Source organism: Netta rufina (assembly GCF_964035555.1).
Source record: "Netta rufina genome assembly, chromosome: 2".
Taxonomy (NCBI): Eukaryota; Metazoa; Chordata; class Aves; order Anseriformes; family Anatidae; genus Netta; species Netta rufina.
In genome coordinates this window covers 78,885,415-78,903,337 of record NC_140124.1, presented here as the reverse complement: position 1 = coordinate 78,903,337, position 17,923 = coordinate 78,885,415, and the positions used below count along the sequence as shown (strand labels likewise).

General features: G+C 46.3%; 1 protein-coding gene across 1 annotated transcript in view; it reads left to right on the top strand.

Annotated features, from left to right (window-relative positions):
- Window positions 1-17,395, top strand: part of RNF152 (ring finger protein 152) — a 31,989-nt gene extending 14,594 nt beyond the window's left edge. The window contains exon 2 of the mRNA XM_084281215.1: window positions 15,741-17,395. Coding sequence (XP_084137341.1) covers window positions 15,857-16,468 — 612 coding nt within the window. The 5' untranslated portion in view covers window positions 15,741-15,856 and the 3' untranslated portion in view covers window positions 16,469-17,395. The remainder of the gene's footprint in view (window positions 1-15,740) is intronic.
- The last annotated feature ends 528 nt before the right edge of the window (window positions 17,396-17,923 follow it).

Genomic DNA, 17,923 nt, shown 5'->3' with positions numbered 1-17,923 from the left:
ACTGCTTCTGGGATGGCCTGTCCTCCAGTGGCAGGATCTGTGGAAAAGGCTAGCCTTGAACACATCTGTCTGTGAGAACAATTACTGTGAAAGAGGTTTTGCCCAGCGAGCGCAGTGCAACTGGTTCATTTGTCAGGGTCCCTGGCACAAAGAAATGCTGCCAGGCCTGCACCCAGGCTGTTTTGCAGCTTGAAAAAAAGGAGGCTTCAAAGAACTTGTTTGCAAAGTCCATGTGATTACTTGTCATGTATAAAGTTGTTATTTTCATATGTAAAACAAATGAATTTGTGGTATCATACTGGTGTTCCTGAACATGCTTGCAAATGGGTAAAGTAAGCCACTGAAAAGCCTTTTATATAAGGAAATGTGCATTTTAAGAGGAAATTCTGCCTGTATTCAGAAATAGATTAGGGAGAAATCCTCAGACTGAGTTCCACTTTGGAGTCCTGATTTATAGTCTGTATCATCTCACTTCTGATGCAGCCACGTGCTTGGCACAAGGAGGAGTGAGATAGAGGGCTGCTGATGGTCTCATCTTGATAATGAGGAGTTATTTAAAGAAAGGTTGCGTTTTTGTGACATTGCTTTCTTCCTTATTTGTTGTTTGGAGCCAGCATGACACAAAAATGAGTGGTTGGTGGAGGGCAATGGAAATAAGTCCCCACAACTACAGGAACTTTACTCTTGTAGCCCTTCTAGCTCAAGTAGGAAAAATCTTTAAGACAAAGCAAACAAAAAGCCTCCTTCATATTTTGGGGGAAGATGATTCATTTTTTTCCCAATGCTTGAGTTACTTTCCTCTGCTGTCCCTCTCCTCTGCTGGCTGCAACTCGCTCTGTGGTCAGTCCATTGGAGAATTTCTTATCTTTTTATGTTAATGGGTGGTTATGAAACAAGGACAAAAAAATTAGAGACCATGCACTGGCAATTTAATGAAGCGATAAGGATCTACAACTTTGTCCTTTAATAAGTTTGTAAAACTGTTGCTTTTCCAAATGAAGAGAGACACAGAGGTGGCGGGAGCCTATACACGTGTGATTTAAATCAGAATATCATCAGTTTCTGGCACCGGTGCTCACTTCTTTTGTGTGATTTTAAACAATATACACCAGGATTTTTTCCTTCAGTGAGGGCCTGTGCATTTCGGTGACCTTTACTGCATTCTTCAGAGGGCTTATGCAATCAGACATCAGGGAATGAAAAAATGTAATGATTTAAAAAAAAACAAACAAACAAACAAACAAAAAAACAGGTCTTCAGCTTAGGCCTTATTCTTACAGTTGTACTACTTGCAGTTAGGCACCTGTGCTTTGCACCTCCGCTCTTATATGGGACGTGGAGCAGAGCTTGCATCTGCTCGGGGAGAGCCATGGAAACAGGGGAGCCGGGCGGGTTCTTACAGCAGCAACTGCAGCGCTTGCTAACTTGGAAATATTTCGGGTGTCTCATGATAATCAGCAGACAGTTACACGCTTCATTGCTGCTCGGTGGTTAAAATTGGTATGGGTTACAGTTATGCTTCATGACTTGCTTTTCCATGTATGAATATTTTATGAACCGAATCCACATCGGGATGGCTGCTAGGAAGGCAGAGTAAGCAAGAACAGTTGTCCCATCCCTCTTTCCGTGCCATCGGCCCTTTGTTGTGTACTAAGAGAAACTTGGTTGAAAAACACATAACAAGCAAAAACTTCTGTGCAGCGTGTGCGGTGCACAGACCTTGAGCTGCTTCGGCTGGGTAATGGTAGCGACCAACAAGGAAGACGTATGACAAGGAAGGTACGGCTTACTGCTGGCTCGTGGGCAATTGGATTGGAATTCGGGATGTAAATGATGTCCAAAACCCTAATGAATATCGTGTGGCATTGCTGGTGGATCCTCACCTGCAAGAAGTACACGCTACTTTGCCTGGTTTTGTCTGCTTTGTGCGTTGCTCATACCCACAGAGATGACCTTAAACTTTTCCCAGTGTTGTGTCTATTTGTATTTGGGGTCAATTCGTGGGGGAAAATGCCAGTGGTCCACTGACATGTACAGGAGAGGAAAGGTAGTTACTTTCTGAGAGATCTTTCCTGCTGTTTCCACGTAAGCAGAAGGATCCCATGGTACAAGTTTGCCTTTAAGGAGAGTTTAAGCAGTAACTCATTTTTACATTTTCAGTATTTGTATAGTTTTTAGGTAATTCATAAGGACTTGTGATAAAAATGCAGTCTTTTTTTTTCCACCCAGTTTGTATGACCTTTAACGTTTTACACTAAAATTTCCAGGGGAGGATGGTGTAGAAATTGCATCTTTGTCAGCTGCATCAATTCATTATGTTTCTAAAAAACAACTGCTATGCTTGATACCCGGAGTTGGGCAAAACAACTGGCTTCCAGTCTGTCTTTACAATTTCATTTCCTAAGAGAACAGCACATTCTTCTTAGGTTTAAGGGCACCCCTTCCCTTCACCCTGAAGTTGCACGGTGTTTTCTCAGTGGAGACAGAGGGACGAGGAGGTTTCCAAACCAGGAGCACAGCGAAGCGATGGCTCCTAAAGCTAGGTGAGCGTTGCAGAGACCGGGTGAGCCACAGCTCTTTGAGCTGGATTTATTTCTCCCGGCTGACGAGGCTACCAGACGGGGGCTTTCCTGCCAGTCAGCGTTTAATTGGAAGAAGTGTCAGCTTGGCTGAATGTGCTGCGGGAGGGGAGGCAGCAGGCTGAGAGGAGGGTGGGAAGCGTGGCGGCGCCTCGAGGAGCCATCTGCAGAGACGCCTCGTAGCCATGCAGGCGAGCACTGGGGCTGATACGTATGTGTAGGGTATAGCTAAAAATAAACAGAAGGGAAACTGGTTTCTCAGTCTTTAGGGTGTGTTTTTTTTTTTTTGTTGGTGGTGGTGTTTTAAAGCAGTACGAGGCAGCATTGTGTCAGCTGCGTCCGAGGTTGCTCCTTGTGTGGAGGAGTGCAGGAGAGTGGTAGGAAGCAGGATTTAGTGCTGCCACTTTCGCATGCACGACACAAAAAAGCAAACTCAGCTTGTCCTGAGGGAGCTCTCCCCTTAGGGAGCAAGTTGTGAGCTCAGCACTTTGGACGCTTTTCCCTACGCTTCTGGACACCATGCCTTGCAGCAGCGTCGTGTTAGGGTGCTAAAAGGCAAGGCTGTGGGCGTTTGTCCCCCCTCTTTGGGAGTGGGAAAGTGGAGATGCTCATCCAAGCCAAACCTCCTGAAGGCTGCTGAAGCAAGGCAGGGGCACAGCCGAGCAGATCGGGGTTTTTGGTCCCGCCAGCCCTGCTGCTTAGGGCTTCGTATTCTGGAGTGCCACCTGCTGGCCCCTGCTCTCTTAGAGCTCTCTTTGGAGGCAGCTGCTCTAAAGGATGAGAGCTCAACGCCAAACACGGTGGGTGTTAGTAATAATAATGCCATTAACTATTTGTATTGATCATTACATGAATTTTTTCCTCGTCATAGCATTTAAGGACCCTGTTCGTTGGCAAAGACCTCACTCTGGCAAGCCTTCTGCAAAGTTAATGTGAAAGAAACCTGCAGAAGTTTCACTGCTTAAAAACACAGAGCACAGCATGAAGGAATGGCTTCAAGAACAGAAAAGGATTTTTTCAATCCATTTTTTTTTTCTAAATAGGAAATACTTTTTATTTTTGTCTTGATTTAATAAAATATCTTGATCATTCCTGAGGTTGGCAAAAAGAAATAAACTTTTCATAAAAGTGCTTGCTTTTTGAAGGAATAATCATAAGAATGAAAGATACATGGCAAATGAAATCACTTAAAGATAGGACAACACTGACTCAACTCTAAAAAGTGACAATGATGTCAGTAAATGAAATGATACTGAAAATCTTTTGGATGGAAAGCAAAGGATGTTATGGCTTGTGGCACGGTGCAGATCTGGTCCAGAGCTCATCCTAAATGAGAACTGGTTTTGGCGGTAGAAAAGAGGTACGTCTCTCATCTCTTGTCACATTGATTTCTGCCTCTTGGCCAAGTCCTCAAGTGGTGTGAGTCAGCATGGTTCTTCTGGCATCGCCTTGGCTGTATGCATTGGTATTTCCTGTGTTTTGTGCACCATTGTAAGGCACACAGACACTGTTTTAATAAAACGGTGTAAAGACCTTAGCTGACTGGAATCTGTGTCAATCCTGCACAGATATACCTCTTCTTAGGCTGCATCTTCCAAGGCAACACCAGGAGAGTGTCAAAACAGACTTTTGGCCTTATCCCCTTTCTTTCAACAGTCTCTGTGGCATCTTTTGTTCAGAAAGGCTGTTCTGTGTGATGCTACAGGTAATATGCATTGGATGCATGTGGTGAAGCTTCTCTGATACTGTGTTTAGGCTATTAGTGACTTTGGGATGTACTCTTGAGACCCTTGAGATGAGTGACCTTTTTAGAAAGATCTGAACTACCTGCCCTTCCAAAGGATGATCCTCTAGCTCTTCTGCAAGAAACACCTCTAAAAAACAGTAATCCCCTCAAACATATAGCCCTCTTCAGGATTTGATCACATCATGCAAAGTGACTGGTCTGATGAAAATATACTGTGTTGTTATTTTTTTTTTTTAATTTTTTTTTTTAAGCCAGCAACCAAAAGGCTGAAGGATTCTTTGTAAACGTGCTGCTATGAAACTCTTGCTGATTGCTTGGGTATATTTATCTCCTTTGCCTTGAATAGGCTGGGAAAGAAAAAGAAAATGTGGGGTATTGCTAGAGTTAAGTATCCTGCGCTCAGCAGTAAGGCGGTGCGAGTAAGAGATGCTTCTGGCTTGCTCAGTGGTTGGTTGACAACATCAGGAGAAAAGTTATTCCAGAGTCAGCACAGACAGCTTTGCTTGCTCTACCTTTTAATAAATTTCTTCCTCTGAAAGGAAATGGTCAAACTAAAATGAAAGTTGGAATGAGCTGACAATTTAATGGAAATAGCCATTTTTGCCTTGGGGAGAAAGTATTTGCTTAATTTGACCTGAAACTGCCAATGAATTTGTTTACCTCAAAATTACGTTTCTGTAGTTAGCTCTAATTCAGGTTCAGAGTTCCCTGAAATCATGAGGCAAGTGAGAGACTAAAGTTCAGGGGCCTGCCTAACCAGGATTTGGGGCTTCTGAAGTCGATGTTTTCAAGCTTTTCTTCAGAAAAAGGGGGCCAGAAGCCTTCTTTTTACTGAATACTGAGCTGCTTGTAGATAACCATGTGGGCCTAGGGGATTTACCATAGCCATATACTATCAGGGTTATGATGAAATCTTCAGCACTAGCAATATTATGCTTGTTATCTTCTCAAAGTCTGTTCTGCTGTTACGTTGCAAGGAGTGCAGGGCTAGACCCAAAATTAAGCAGTTTGCTTCATTTTGATTTTTTTTTTCTTTTTTTTTCTCTAATGTGGCATAACACTGTCCTTTCCCAGCATCTGCACTCCCTCATGCAGTAAGTGCTGTATGCTGTTGGATCAGTGCTGCCAAGCGGAGGGTTTTCCACACCAGGATGTTTCCAAAGCAGCCAGGCGTTGACTGGCAGAAGTATGATGGGTGATGTCTGGCCTGAGCTTCGAAGGGGATGAAATACAACCTGACAAAGCTTGGCAGGTCTGATAAACTCCTTGCAGCTACAGCAGGTGAGTGGCTCTGGAGTTGAATACCCGCTGTCTCTGTGAGGGAGAGCATCTGTGGGTTTCAAGTAACATGGGCGAGAATAGTTTATCTCCCCATGCCAGAGTGTTTGAGAGGCCGATTGCTGGTCCCCACCATGACGTGGCTGTCGGAGCAGAGAGGCTGGCAGCTCTGCATCTTTGTGCTCCGTCTCTGAGGAGCTGTAATTTATCTCAGCCCACCAGAGAGGGTTGTGAGACATGGCAGTGCGGGCCCAGTTGCTGCCTGAGCTGTGGTCATGGCCCTCGGGAACACCATATTGCTTAGCTGTGAGGTGTCTTGTCTTGCAAACCGTGCTGGTTCCTGTGAGGGAAAGTGAGACTCAACACAAATCCCCTCACCTTGTTTGGCTTCATCCTAGAAAACCACCCCTGGGAGTCTTCTTCTTGCTCCCATGGGCCTGCCCATGTCTGCGGGCATGAAGGAGAGGAGTGTGAGCATTTCCTGGCCTGTTGCCTCACTGCTAGACTCAGCTTTGCCCTGCTTGTACCAGGGCTTCAAGTCTTACACACCACCAGTCTGGTTAGTTGTGGCTGTTTCGGGAAGGCTGTGTTGTGTTTGCCCGGGTCACCCATTTTCAGGGTGACACAAGGTGGGTGAAAGCATCTGCTCGTAGAGATTTACTGACCTGCCTGCGGCCGCTGCCACTGGTTCTCTGTATTAGTGGTGTTGATGGATGATAGTGTGTTAAATATGTAAAAGTGCAACTGACCTCAGGAGCATGTATCATCCCATTAACTCCAGCGGCTGATGTCAGGCTGGGAGCTTCATTACTTGGCTGCACCGGGCCTTGTGGAGCATTGTAGTCATGCGTAGGAACATGTGCTTTGGAAAAGCATTGGGACAAGTTAGTTATTCTGTATAACATGCTAAATCTTTGGGGGATGATTTGCCTGGTGATATAAATCAGGATACCCGATGGCTCAGGAAGCCATCAATATGTATGCTGCTCAGGCTTGGTTTACCTCTGCTTGCGATCCATATTTGCAGCGAGAGTTGGACCGTTCCCAAAACTCAGGAAGTGAGCGTGGTATTAATACTACTGGCTGCCAGGAGTGTTACGGGGTGAATGATTAGCTTCCAATAAGAAAGGAGCTTCTGGACTGGCTCCAGTTCCCTTCGGTGTAGCCTGCAAACCAGAATGACCAGTGCCGTGACCTGGAGTAGCTGGAGAGCTTATCAGAGGCTGCAAATGCACGAAGATCGCAATTTGTCTGCGTTAGGAAATGACATAGTTAGTGGCTGACCTTGAGGAGCCGTGCTGGCTGGCTATCGGCCACTCTTGTGAAGATAAGCTCTTGGAAGTCATTCTTCTGTGTTATGACATCTGTTACACCTTTTCTTGTGATAAACGGGGGACTTTACTCCCCTGCGCTGCCCGTATAGTAAATTTTTGGAGAAAGGTAAAAAGATTAAAAAGCTCCCCCCTCAGTGTAATCTCCCTCAAACCTTACTCCTTTATGGTCTGTGAAAGAAGAGATTTTCCTTCCTTATTATTATGAGGCTTCTAATAAAGTGTTTTCCAATTTCTCAATCCCATCCATTTCACTGTAAAAAGATGTATTATTTTGATTCCCCTAGGTCTCTGGCTTTTTTATTTTACCTGCTGAAGCAAAAAAAAAAAAAAAAAAAAAAAAAGAAAAGAAACATCCCCTTCCCACACCCAAACAAAACCAAATCCAGCCCAGCCCTTGAGAGCAGCAGCGTGAAGGTGGCTGCTGGGTGGTGTGGGTCTCAGCATCGCTTCCTCAGGAAGCCGTGCTTTGTGGGCACCGCGTCTCGTGCGTGAGACAGGAACACAGAGCGGAGCTGCAACAATTCAGCCTCTCCTTGGAAGGACTTCTGTTTCCTGAGGTAAGCGTGAAATGGAGTTTGCAGTTTTCGCATTATGAAATGTGAGTATCGATTCCTCTCTCTCTTTGGGCCAGTGTGCAGGTAGATTTTGACCTGATTTTATCAAAAACTGCTCGGTGACCTCAGAGAGCTGCAATGTTTGCTTCTGTAGTAATAGTTGGGTGTCTTAATGCGCTACTTCAAGCTGATTCCCAGTCAAGCACCCACTGACCTATATCGGTGAGAGGCATTTGCATTTGAGATTTGTTTAATACTGTATTTTTGGGGATGGTGGCATTTTGTAAGTCTAATAGCAAATTCGTGGGGGAGGGAGGGAAGAATATTTTAATTAAGTTTCTCTTCAGGTATCGTGCGAATTCAATCAATGGCAGATGAAGCGTAAACCTGCAATGGGAGAGCAAAATTTGTCACTTTAACTGATCAGGTGCTTCATGGTCTCTAAGCGTTTTGAATACCACAGAATCCGGTCATGTAGCCATAAAAGAAAATCTCTTAGAAAGAAGATGCTGCTTTGCAAATAAAAGCTTTTACTGACAGTGAGCTTAATGACCATAGCTTGGGCAAAGCTATGAAGTTGTAGGATTTTGGCCTTAATGGCTGAATTTGTGACTTTGCTTTAAGTTAGGGAGGCTACTTCTAAATCTGTCTTTGCCAACCATCTGCTCCTTATGTCCTGGCCATCAGTTACTACTGGTGTTGCTTGTATTAAGAGGGTGAGGGGTAGATTGCACTTCTTATGGCCCTTCACCCCCATTCCTCTTGGTGCCAGCTTGAATGGCAAACGGTTTTGTCACTTGGTAGTGGAGAAACCTGGCTGTTAATTCCTCTCACCCTAGGGTTTACGAGTGTGTCAGGCATAATTAAGAGCAGCCAACAGATCTGAAGAAGTGCTAATGGTCCTGTGAGGTTTGCAGTGAAAAAGGCTATAAAAATGAGCACTGTCCCTTGGGATGTTTTGAACCCTGGAGATTTTGTTTATTTCCAAATTGAGAGGGAACCTTTTAGTATCCTGTGCGGGGGAGTTTGCAGATCTGGGATGCCTAATGACCACAGTCAGATCTCTCATCCTGTCAGAGAATCACAGAGCGGTTTAAGTTGGAAGGGACCTTAAAGATCACCTGTTTCCAACCCCATGGGCAGGGGTTGCACATGGGGTCTCCTGCACTCCCCCAGGCTGGGGGAAGCCCAGGAGCCTGTGAGTTTTAGGGACCTGCAGCTCTAGGGCAGCTTGACAAGTCACCTTGTCAAAAAGCCACAAACCTGGAAGCCCTGGGCTGGTGAGGACCAGGTGAGGCTCCACAGCTTGGGCTCTGCATCCAACAACATGGAGGGCTGTTGATGGGCTGGATGGGCAGAAGAAATGTGCCTGAAACGGGCTTGTTTCTCTGGAATCTTTTTATTTCAAGTAGCATTTCCCACAGGAAAGCACCTCACTTGAAACTTGCTGGTGAGCATGGTTGTTCTGTTTTGACTCAGCAGTACGAATCCGTACCCGTCGTTTGCTGACCAGGCACATTACAGGTGATTAGTAGTGTTTGCTACTGGAACAAAGTGCAGTTTATCCTGATCACATTTGACCAAAATAAGGTCTTTGGAGCTGGGGAATGTGGACGTGTCAAAGTTTGCAGATAAAAGGAGGGAACAGCAGAGCCGGTGAGGTGAGATGGAACAACGTGCAGCAAGTGAGTCTCTCTCTGTTTTCTATAAACACCAAAGGCTGGTGCTTTCACTGGATCCATTCTTCTCCAAAAACGTAAACTTCTGCATGTAGTTACTTACATTCCTGTGGGGGACCTTTGTTTCTCCGTCTTCTGTTGCTACGGCTGGCTGGTGACGATTTCTGAGGTAAAGGTGGTGGGTTAATACCTTGCACCCAGGCTCCCTTCTCGTGATCCACTTCTGACTGCATGGCTGCCAGAGAGGCAGGAGGCAGGCCAGCTGCTGTCCTGATTGATCTGTGCCATTGAGATCACCCACGGCAGATTCCCCATCAGCACGGAAACCCTGGCACAGGTTCGTAGGATGTTGTAGGCTCATATTTCAGTTTCACACGGCTTTATTTTCTGTGGCTTTACACATCTGAGAGTACGTACGCTTGGTTCTCCTCTTGCCAAGGGCTGGATTTCTTGGCAAGGGCTGGGCTAAAGCTGAAGTAGCAACGTCAGCTTGCACTGGCTAAGGATTTGGCCAAATTAAAATGCTTTTTTGCTCTGAAATATTTCTGTACAATTGTGGATAACCAAATGGAAAGAATAGTGGCTGTAGGCTGTGTGTCTCAGGGGAAGGTGCCCAGAACATAAGAAATTCTGGAGAGAAGAATGGACTCACTTTGTTAGTTTCATGTCCCTCAAAATGCAGACAGTCTCTCAGTTGCAGTTGTCATGATGGGTGAGCTGTGTCTGTGGAGATGCTTTAAAACTTCTGGATCACAGGCTCTCATGGTTTTCATGTTCTGTGGAAAAGCTGGTATGTTCAGTGAAAGCCACTGAAAACCTTGGAGAGACCACAGAGGTACAGCCACCTTGGAGAGACTGGGAGAAATGGGTGGTTTTCTGAGCCTTACTGATTCTCTGTTTGGGAAAAAAAAAAAATCTTTCACCCCTGTCCAGTGACTCAAGAAGTTAGAAGTGGAGCTGCCATGAAGTTTTCTAGGAGCTTTGAGGCAATCTGGGTGGTGCTTGCGTGACCTTGGACCAACTGCTTCATCTCTCAGCACTTCTTTTCTTAGATGATGAAAGGATATAATAACGATAACACTTCTCTCTTAACAAGGGTGTTGTGCTGAATAAATTAATTAATCTTTGTACTGTTCTCAGTTACTATGGTAATTAGTGCTAAAGAACAGCCTAAAAATAAATAGGATCATTTTGTGAAGGATATTCAGGGGAAATCAGGTAGTACGTCCTGCATGGTTGCAACAGCCCCGGTACATTTAGTACAAACAAATATGTTGGAAACATTAATGGATGGTGAATTTTGTAGCAGAAATGCACCCAAATATTGTATATGTTCCTTCCTATCCACTGTCAGTTGGAAGTGACTGCAGCAGACATTTTCCTCCATATCTGTGGGCAGATGATTCTCACCATTAGTTCCCCTACAGAGATCGGTGCCCACTCTGCGCCACTCCCCCCATCTCCTTTCCAGCCTAAGGGCACCCGAAATGAATGGATCTTCCTTCGTCGTAAATCATACATACTCGGTAACGCTGCCAGAGAATGCTTAATGTGTTCGGGGAGTTTGCGTAATGAACCTTCCTTGAGAAAGGTGAAGTATCGTCAGTGCACTGCCTTGCTAAAAGCCTGTTATTAACCTTGCCGTGCAGCAGGTACGGCGTGCCTAAATACGCGCATAGGTCTGGGCAGAGCTTTTGAGGCTTCCAGTGGTCAGCACGCCCTGTAGCCAGTCTTTAAAAATGGGATGTGATATTTAATCTTCTATGAATTGTATTAAATTCCACAGGCATCATTACAATATATTTTTGTGGCTTTCACGTTGATATAATTTTGGGCCCTAATAGGTTAGGATGTATGTGTGGAGATAGTTCTTGGTTCTCCAGTGGAGGCAGCACCCCTTCAAGGCTGTGGCTTCCACTGCTTAGTCACTTATGAAGAAGAAACACCATCTTAATAAGCAATGATTTGTCTTTGGTTTGTTCTTGGACTTGCTCACATCTCATCGTGGACGTTTAATGTCTGCCTGTGCACTGGGTTCCAAGAATAACTGCCTTTTCTGACCACTTCACAGTTAGCGTTTGTGCAGAGTTTTCTCTACATCAGATCCCATTTTAATCTGACCCCTTTTCTTTCTTCTTCCCTGCGTCGTGTCGGGAAGCCATGAGTTGTAACAAACGCCCTTTCCCCCTTCACCTACCTGGGCAGTGCCTTGGCATGGCGGGCCTCCTGCGCACCTGAAGAAAGAGAGCGTGGGGCCTGCCACAGCCTCTGACAGGGTATGGACAGAACAGATGGCGTGACTGCCGAGCAGCTGAAAGATGATTTATTCTCCAGAGCTTACTGTCTTTGTTGTTCTTGAGTTACGTGGTATTTTCTCAAATCTTACGAACTCTTCAGAGGGCACCCCAGATCTGCAAGGAGGGCCTGGTGTCATGCTCTGAGCCACCCGGCTGTACCTTGATCTCCTCTGGTGGATCTCCTCAGCTTTGCAGGTTCCTCCCTCTGTCTCCTCTCCCATGTGTGAATCTCATCAGCAGCAGCCCTGTGGATGTGGGGCAGAGCCACGGCAAGCATGAAACGGAGAGCCAGAGAGGTTTCCTCATGCTTCTTTGCAGCTCTGCCTCTTCTCGCTTCCTCTGCTGCCGCACCTGTCTGACACTTGCGTTTTGGAGCTTGTGGATTTTCATACCCTATTAGTTTTTATTTGTATTACTGGGTAGATCTCAGCCCTGAAAAGCTGTCAGTTGCTGTCAGGTTCAGGCTAGGCAGAGTTATTAATCGCAGCTGCAGTTGCCTCGGTGTGTGTGGTTTCACCGTCACGTTCCCCAGCCCTCCCTCCCACATGCAGGCCCATATCCACACACACGTGTGCTCTCTCTTACCGGACCTACAGAGATCCCTGACAGTCTTTTTTGTTTGTTTTTTTTTTCCTCTTTTCCTGTCAACAGCCCCCTGTGTCTGTCACTGGGTGACAAGCGCAGTGACAAAACGAGGTTTTTGTCTGACACTGAAGTCAGCAGTGCCTCCATCTGCAGCCCGGCTGCCTCTTGGTCTTTGTGCTCAAAGCATAAAGAAGAGTGCAGTTTGAGTCAACTTTGGGCAAGGTGTGCACCTGGGGTAGATCAGTGGCCTCAGTTAGTGTGGGGGGTGTTGGTCAACAATTCAGTGAGATCAGCAAGTCAATGAGACAGGTCAGTCCTCTGTCCACCAGAAGGTCTGCTGCAGCATTAACTCCTCACCTCATTATTAAAATGAGGTGTTAGAAAAGTACTTAGAGCTTTTTTTTTTTTTTCCCCACAGCTTTTCCCTTCCTCACCATGTGCAACGAAATGAAACAAGTGGACACTGTGAAGTTTAATTCTGACTGTAGATGGTGCCTTCTGTCTCCCCAAGACAAGCTGTGGCATAGTGCAGGAGTGTTGTGGGGCTTTCAGTATGTTTTGGAGTAAAATTGCATTGCACCCATCAAACTAGATAGCAAACCTTTGGACAAGGCAAGCTCATCAGTGTAAGCAAGGGCCAAGGAGTTAGACGGATGTGGCTACACTTTAACTTGTCCTTAGACATATTCTGAAGGATCTGCCAAAATATAGCTCTGGTTATTGTTTGAGATTTACGGGGAAAGTAAGATAGGTAATAGTTTGGCATAGGTATATGTACAATGCAACCTTGTAATCAAAATAATGTTTATAGTTTTTTTTTTTTTTTTATTACTATTTTTCAAGGAAAATGATCGAACTTTAAGACACAGGGGAAGCAACTGTTTCCTTTATTCAACACCAGCTCAAAAAGGGGCTGTCGTTAACTTTGCAGCTTCTGCAAACTTACCTGTACATGCTGAACAACATATGTCATGCAGGTCCCAAGTTGCATCATAAACTCTTAATTTGGCTCCACTCTTTTTTTTTTTTTTTTCTTCGATTGCACTAATGATTTGTAAGTTTGACCTATTGGAGGAATGCTTCACACCATTTCTTAGAGTTCAAAGCAGCTAAGGTCTTCCTGCTAGAATGGATTTTTTTCTTTTTCCTTGATTTTCTTTGCTTGGATGTGACTTCTGTTTCATTCTTTAGTTCTGAATATCTCACCTCTTTTTTTAGCACTGTTCTACTGTAAGGATGTCACTGGGATGGGGATGAAGGCTTGGTAGCGTATTAATATGTAGCTCCTGGGGTTAAGAGGTCAGAAAAATGAGCTTGATCCCCAGTCACTTTAAAATCAATGGGAACTTGTTTGACTTTAGCAATTTAACTGGGAAGAGGTTATAGGTGACAGCTAAATCAGGTCAGAGAACTTAGACACTCAGTTCCTTGACTCTGAGATCTGGAGTGCAGATCTGTGCAGAGATAGTGATTTACACCTACAAAACAACTACGTCCACTCTGTTTCTAAATTAAAGCTTTACCTTCTGAATTTCCAGGCAGTAGGGCTGGTTATCATAGAAATACTGCAGTATTATACCCATTTTTTAACAGATTTGCATCTCCTATCTCTAGGAGATCAGAATTGCCTCTTTTACTGCCTGAGTTCATTTGTCACAGGGATGACTATGAAGACTTTGTATGGACACTTTTGTACAAAATATAAAACTGCTGGATCACGTGTGGTTGATCACTGAAAGCTGGGATGGTGATGACTTGAGTGATCCCTTCCTGAGTTTCTGTAACTCATTTCTAATCTGGCCTTTGCCTCTTAATGTTTTTTCAGCAGGGCCTAGCTTTGTGGATGGTGTTGTCTCAGTAGCATGCCAGTCTTTTGATGCCCCTTTCTGCCAGTCTTCCTTGTTGAGCCTGCCTGTACCGTAAGAATGTGGAGATGGTAATGCAAAAGAGTATGAAGAAAATAAAACCTTTCCTCACTTTCTGCTGCTCTCCTTTGGTGTGGCTGTATGAATGCAAAGCCCCCTCTGTGGTGGTGCTAGGCCCCGGCCGCACGCAGAGTCTCTCCTAATGCCTTGTGCAATGCCTGGCACCTTGCCCCAGCCACTGTGTGGGTTTTACACTGGTCAGGGCCTCCCCCAGCACTGGTCTCGGGCAAAGCATCCCAGAAGTGATGTTCCCATGGCTGGAACATGCCTTTTTTCACGTGTTCGCAAGCTCCCGCTTTCATAACCTCAGCCCCCGCTCCCTCCTGAGTCAGGATTGTCACTGCGTGTTTGCTGAAGCGTCTTGCGAGCCAAAATCTGCTGCTGTTACAAAATCGGCAGCAGGGCCGGTGCTGCCAGCAGTGACAAGTCGTTAGGATCTGAAGGGATGACATGTATTTTGTTTTTCCCAATTCAGATATTGGTAGGATATGGGGCGGTGTGATCCAGAGGCCTGTCTTGTATTGCAAACCCCACATTTATGCCAGTTTTTTCATCTTGAACTGTGATATTCCTGTTCAGCTGATGTCACCTATTGATCAGCATGTTGCAACCTAGTTGCTGTGACCTAGAGGGAAGAGCAAGAAATAACTCTATGGAAAGGAGAAAGTCCTCCAACAGCTCTGGTCCTCTGGTGTTAACTGTTTTAGGTATAACATTGCAATAAGAGGTGATCAAAGGTCACCATGCAAATATTTTGGGCTTGCTTTCTTTTATTATCTGGATGCAAATTCGAACAGATACTTCTTCAAATACAGCAAGGAAGGCAAAAAGCAAGAAGTTGTAAAAATGTCGCCCCTTCATATTTATCACGCGTTGGAGTGACTGAAATCAAACAGGGCTAAACAACTTGCTGTTGGAAGTAAATACAGCTGCCTCTTTTTTGCATAGTGATAAGAAATAAGTAGGGAAATGCAAGGAAGCCCTTTTTAATGACTAGTGCAGCACAAGGTCAGGAGCAGTTCGCCTTCAATGCTGTGCATTAACAGCTGGTTCTCCATGGCACGCTGCAGTCCTGGGTCCAAGCAGAGCCTCTCACCTTGAGCGATGTCCTCCTCAGGGACGAGGTTTGTGTCTGATGGACATGTTCAGGGGCTGTTCAGGTAACTGGGCAAATGGCTAATGTAACTGAAAAACTTGCCATTTCTTTCTGTTGTGCACAGATGTGGGTGTTTTGTTGTAAATACAAAGCATGTTGCTCCTGTTGCTCATTCAGGCATGTATCTTACAGTCGTAACTTCGGGAGCTCGTGGAAATGCATCCCTTTAAACATTTTTTTTCCTCCACCTTGCTCACAGACCTCCTGGTTGAGCCAAATAGCTAAAAATCCTCAGGGGTTTAAAGGATTAAATGAGAGCAGTTGTGAGGGTGCAGGAAGGGCTGCAAAGCTCTGAAAGTACAAGAGGCCGAGGGGCTTGCTTCATGGACCTTTCTTGGGTATAAATATGAGTGGAAGTCTGGAGGGTTGGTAGCGATTTTATGACTGTGAAGAAAGAGAGATCTACTGATGGCTGACTGGAAAGTTAGACAGGAGGGGGCTTGGTAAAGCTGACGAACTCACACTTGCTTGTTTGGGATCGCAAACTGGTTTCTCCTGCTATCTTACAAAGTCAGTTCTCGTTTTTACTCACCCTTAGCCGGGCTCTCTCATTTCCTCTGCCTCCTGTAATTAACCCACTGATTCACGTTCCTCTGTTTCCCTCAGGTGCTGAAAGATCAGGACCAGAGGACTCCCTGCACTCTTCGCAGCCTTCCTGAGGAGAAGCGGTGGAAGGCGGCCACGGGGCGCCGTGGCCAGACCTCCCTGGCAGGCCGGCCACCATGGAGACGCTGTCCCAGGACTCCCTGCTGGAGTGCCAGATCTGCTTCAACTACTACAGCCCGCGCCGGCGGCCCAAGCTGCTGGACTGCAAGCACACGTGCTGCTCGGTGTGCCTGCAGCAGATGAGGACCAGCCAGAAGGACCTGCGGTGTCCCTGGTGCCGCGGCATCACCAAGCTGCCGCCGGGCTACTCCGTGTCGCAGCTGCCTGATGACCCCGAGGTGATCGCCGTCATCGCCATCCCCCACGCCTCCGAGCACACCCCCGTCTTCATCAAACTCCCGAGCAACGGGTGCTACATGCTGCCCCTCCCTCTCTCCAAGGAGAGGGCCCTGCTGCCGGGAGACATCGGCTGCCGCCTCCTGCCCGGCAGCCAGCAGAAGTCCCTGGCGGTGGTGACGATCCCGGCAGAGCAGCAGCCGCTGCAGGGCGGCCTCCCCGCCGAGGTGGGCACGGAGGAGCCCGACCGCAGAGGCGTGGTGAAGAGCTCCACCTGGTCGGGGGTGTGCACTGTCATCCTGGTGGCCTGCGTCTTGGTCTTTCTCCTGGGCATCGTCCTCCACAACATGTCGTGCATTTCCAAGCGCTTCACGGTGATCTCGTGCGGCTGAGGCGTTGAGGGGGACGCCCCGGGGGTGCCCACCCAGGGGATAGGGTGGTGGTGGTAGTGGTGGTGGTGGTGGTGGGATCGAGCAAGACAATTCACCGCAACTTTGGCCGACGGCTGCAGGACGCTTTGCTCCGAGACGGCGGTGTGCAAGCCTGGCCCCAGCCCTCGGCGGCCTGCGGAGAAAACCACGTCCCCTGCCTGATGGCAACAGCACTGAGGAGGACTGCATGCATCACCATAATCATTTATCAAAGGGACTGTAATTTACGGTGATTTTTATCGTGTTATGAGATTAAAGACATCTGCGTAGCTGGTTAATACTGTAAAGTATGCGGTAAGAGCTCTTCTCTAACCACAGTAGATCAAAATCAAAACTGCTCCATGTAGAATTAAAGGAGACCTGGCGTGTGACTCAGCGAGAGGTGTTCGATACCAACCCACACGTGTTGTTTTTTAATTGAGGGAGGGAAGGGGGAGACTTGTAAAACTGCGAAATCATTTAGCTGGCGAGGCATTTTATATGTTTTAAACTGCACATTAATTAAACTGAGTTAGGAGGTTGTATAATAGTTTTTAAAAGGAAACATTTTACAAGCAATTGTTTGGTTCTGTGGTGTGTGTTTTTTGCCTCTCTGTTTCTCTTCGCTTTCCCCCATTGTTTGTGGCTGTAGAGAAGTGGCGCTTCAAGAATCTCCTGTGTGAGGGAGCTTCCCAGCAGGGCAGCAAAGTGGGCTAGGAGGAATGCCTGACAATGCAGCCGAAACATTTCTGCCTAACCGGCTTCACGTGAAGGATGGCTTTGAGCGGTGAACGCTGGACATGCTGTTTTACCTCTGATCTGGCAACAGGGCTTCCTACAGACCTGGCCTTCATAGCCATTAGTGAAGAAATGGGTCAGGAGAAGTCCTAGGACTCCTTCCTGCAAGGGCGTGGTAGCAAATTGTCCTTCCTTTTTTTTTTTCCCAGAGGTTGGGTTCTCTTAATTTTTTAGAAGAACTTAGACCTATTTTGCCTCCCTCTCTCCTAGGAGATAGAGCTTGTGCACCCATGGGTGCTGTAAAAGAGGGGTTGCTCTAAGGAAGCCTCAGCATCCCAACAGACTGAGGACCCTTTTGTGCAATTATCTAATAAGAGCCAGTGACGGAGCTGGGAGAAGAATACAGGATAACCCAACCCTCTCCTGGGTTGCACTGCACCTCCTAAATCACTGTGGCTGTCCTGGTGTCGAAATGTCTGGGTGAGCATGATGGACCTTTCCCCACATTTCATATAAATGTTGGTGTTCATTAGGACAGACTTGGGAGGAAACAGAACAAAAAGAAAAAGCACAGGTAATATCCCCCTCCACCTATGAATGTCCTAAAAGACAGAAAGAGCCTGAACCTGCATTTCAGCAGCACCTTGCTCCATAAAGCAGTCCCACTAGCTTTAGTAATCCTGTTTGTAAGTTAAGTAC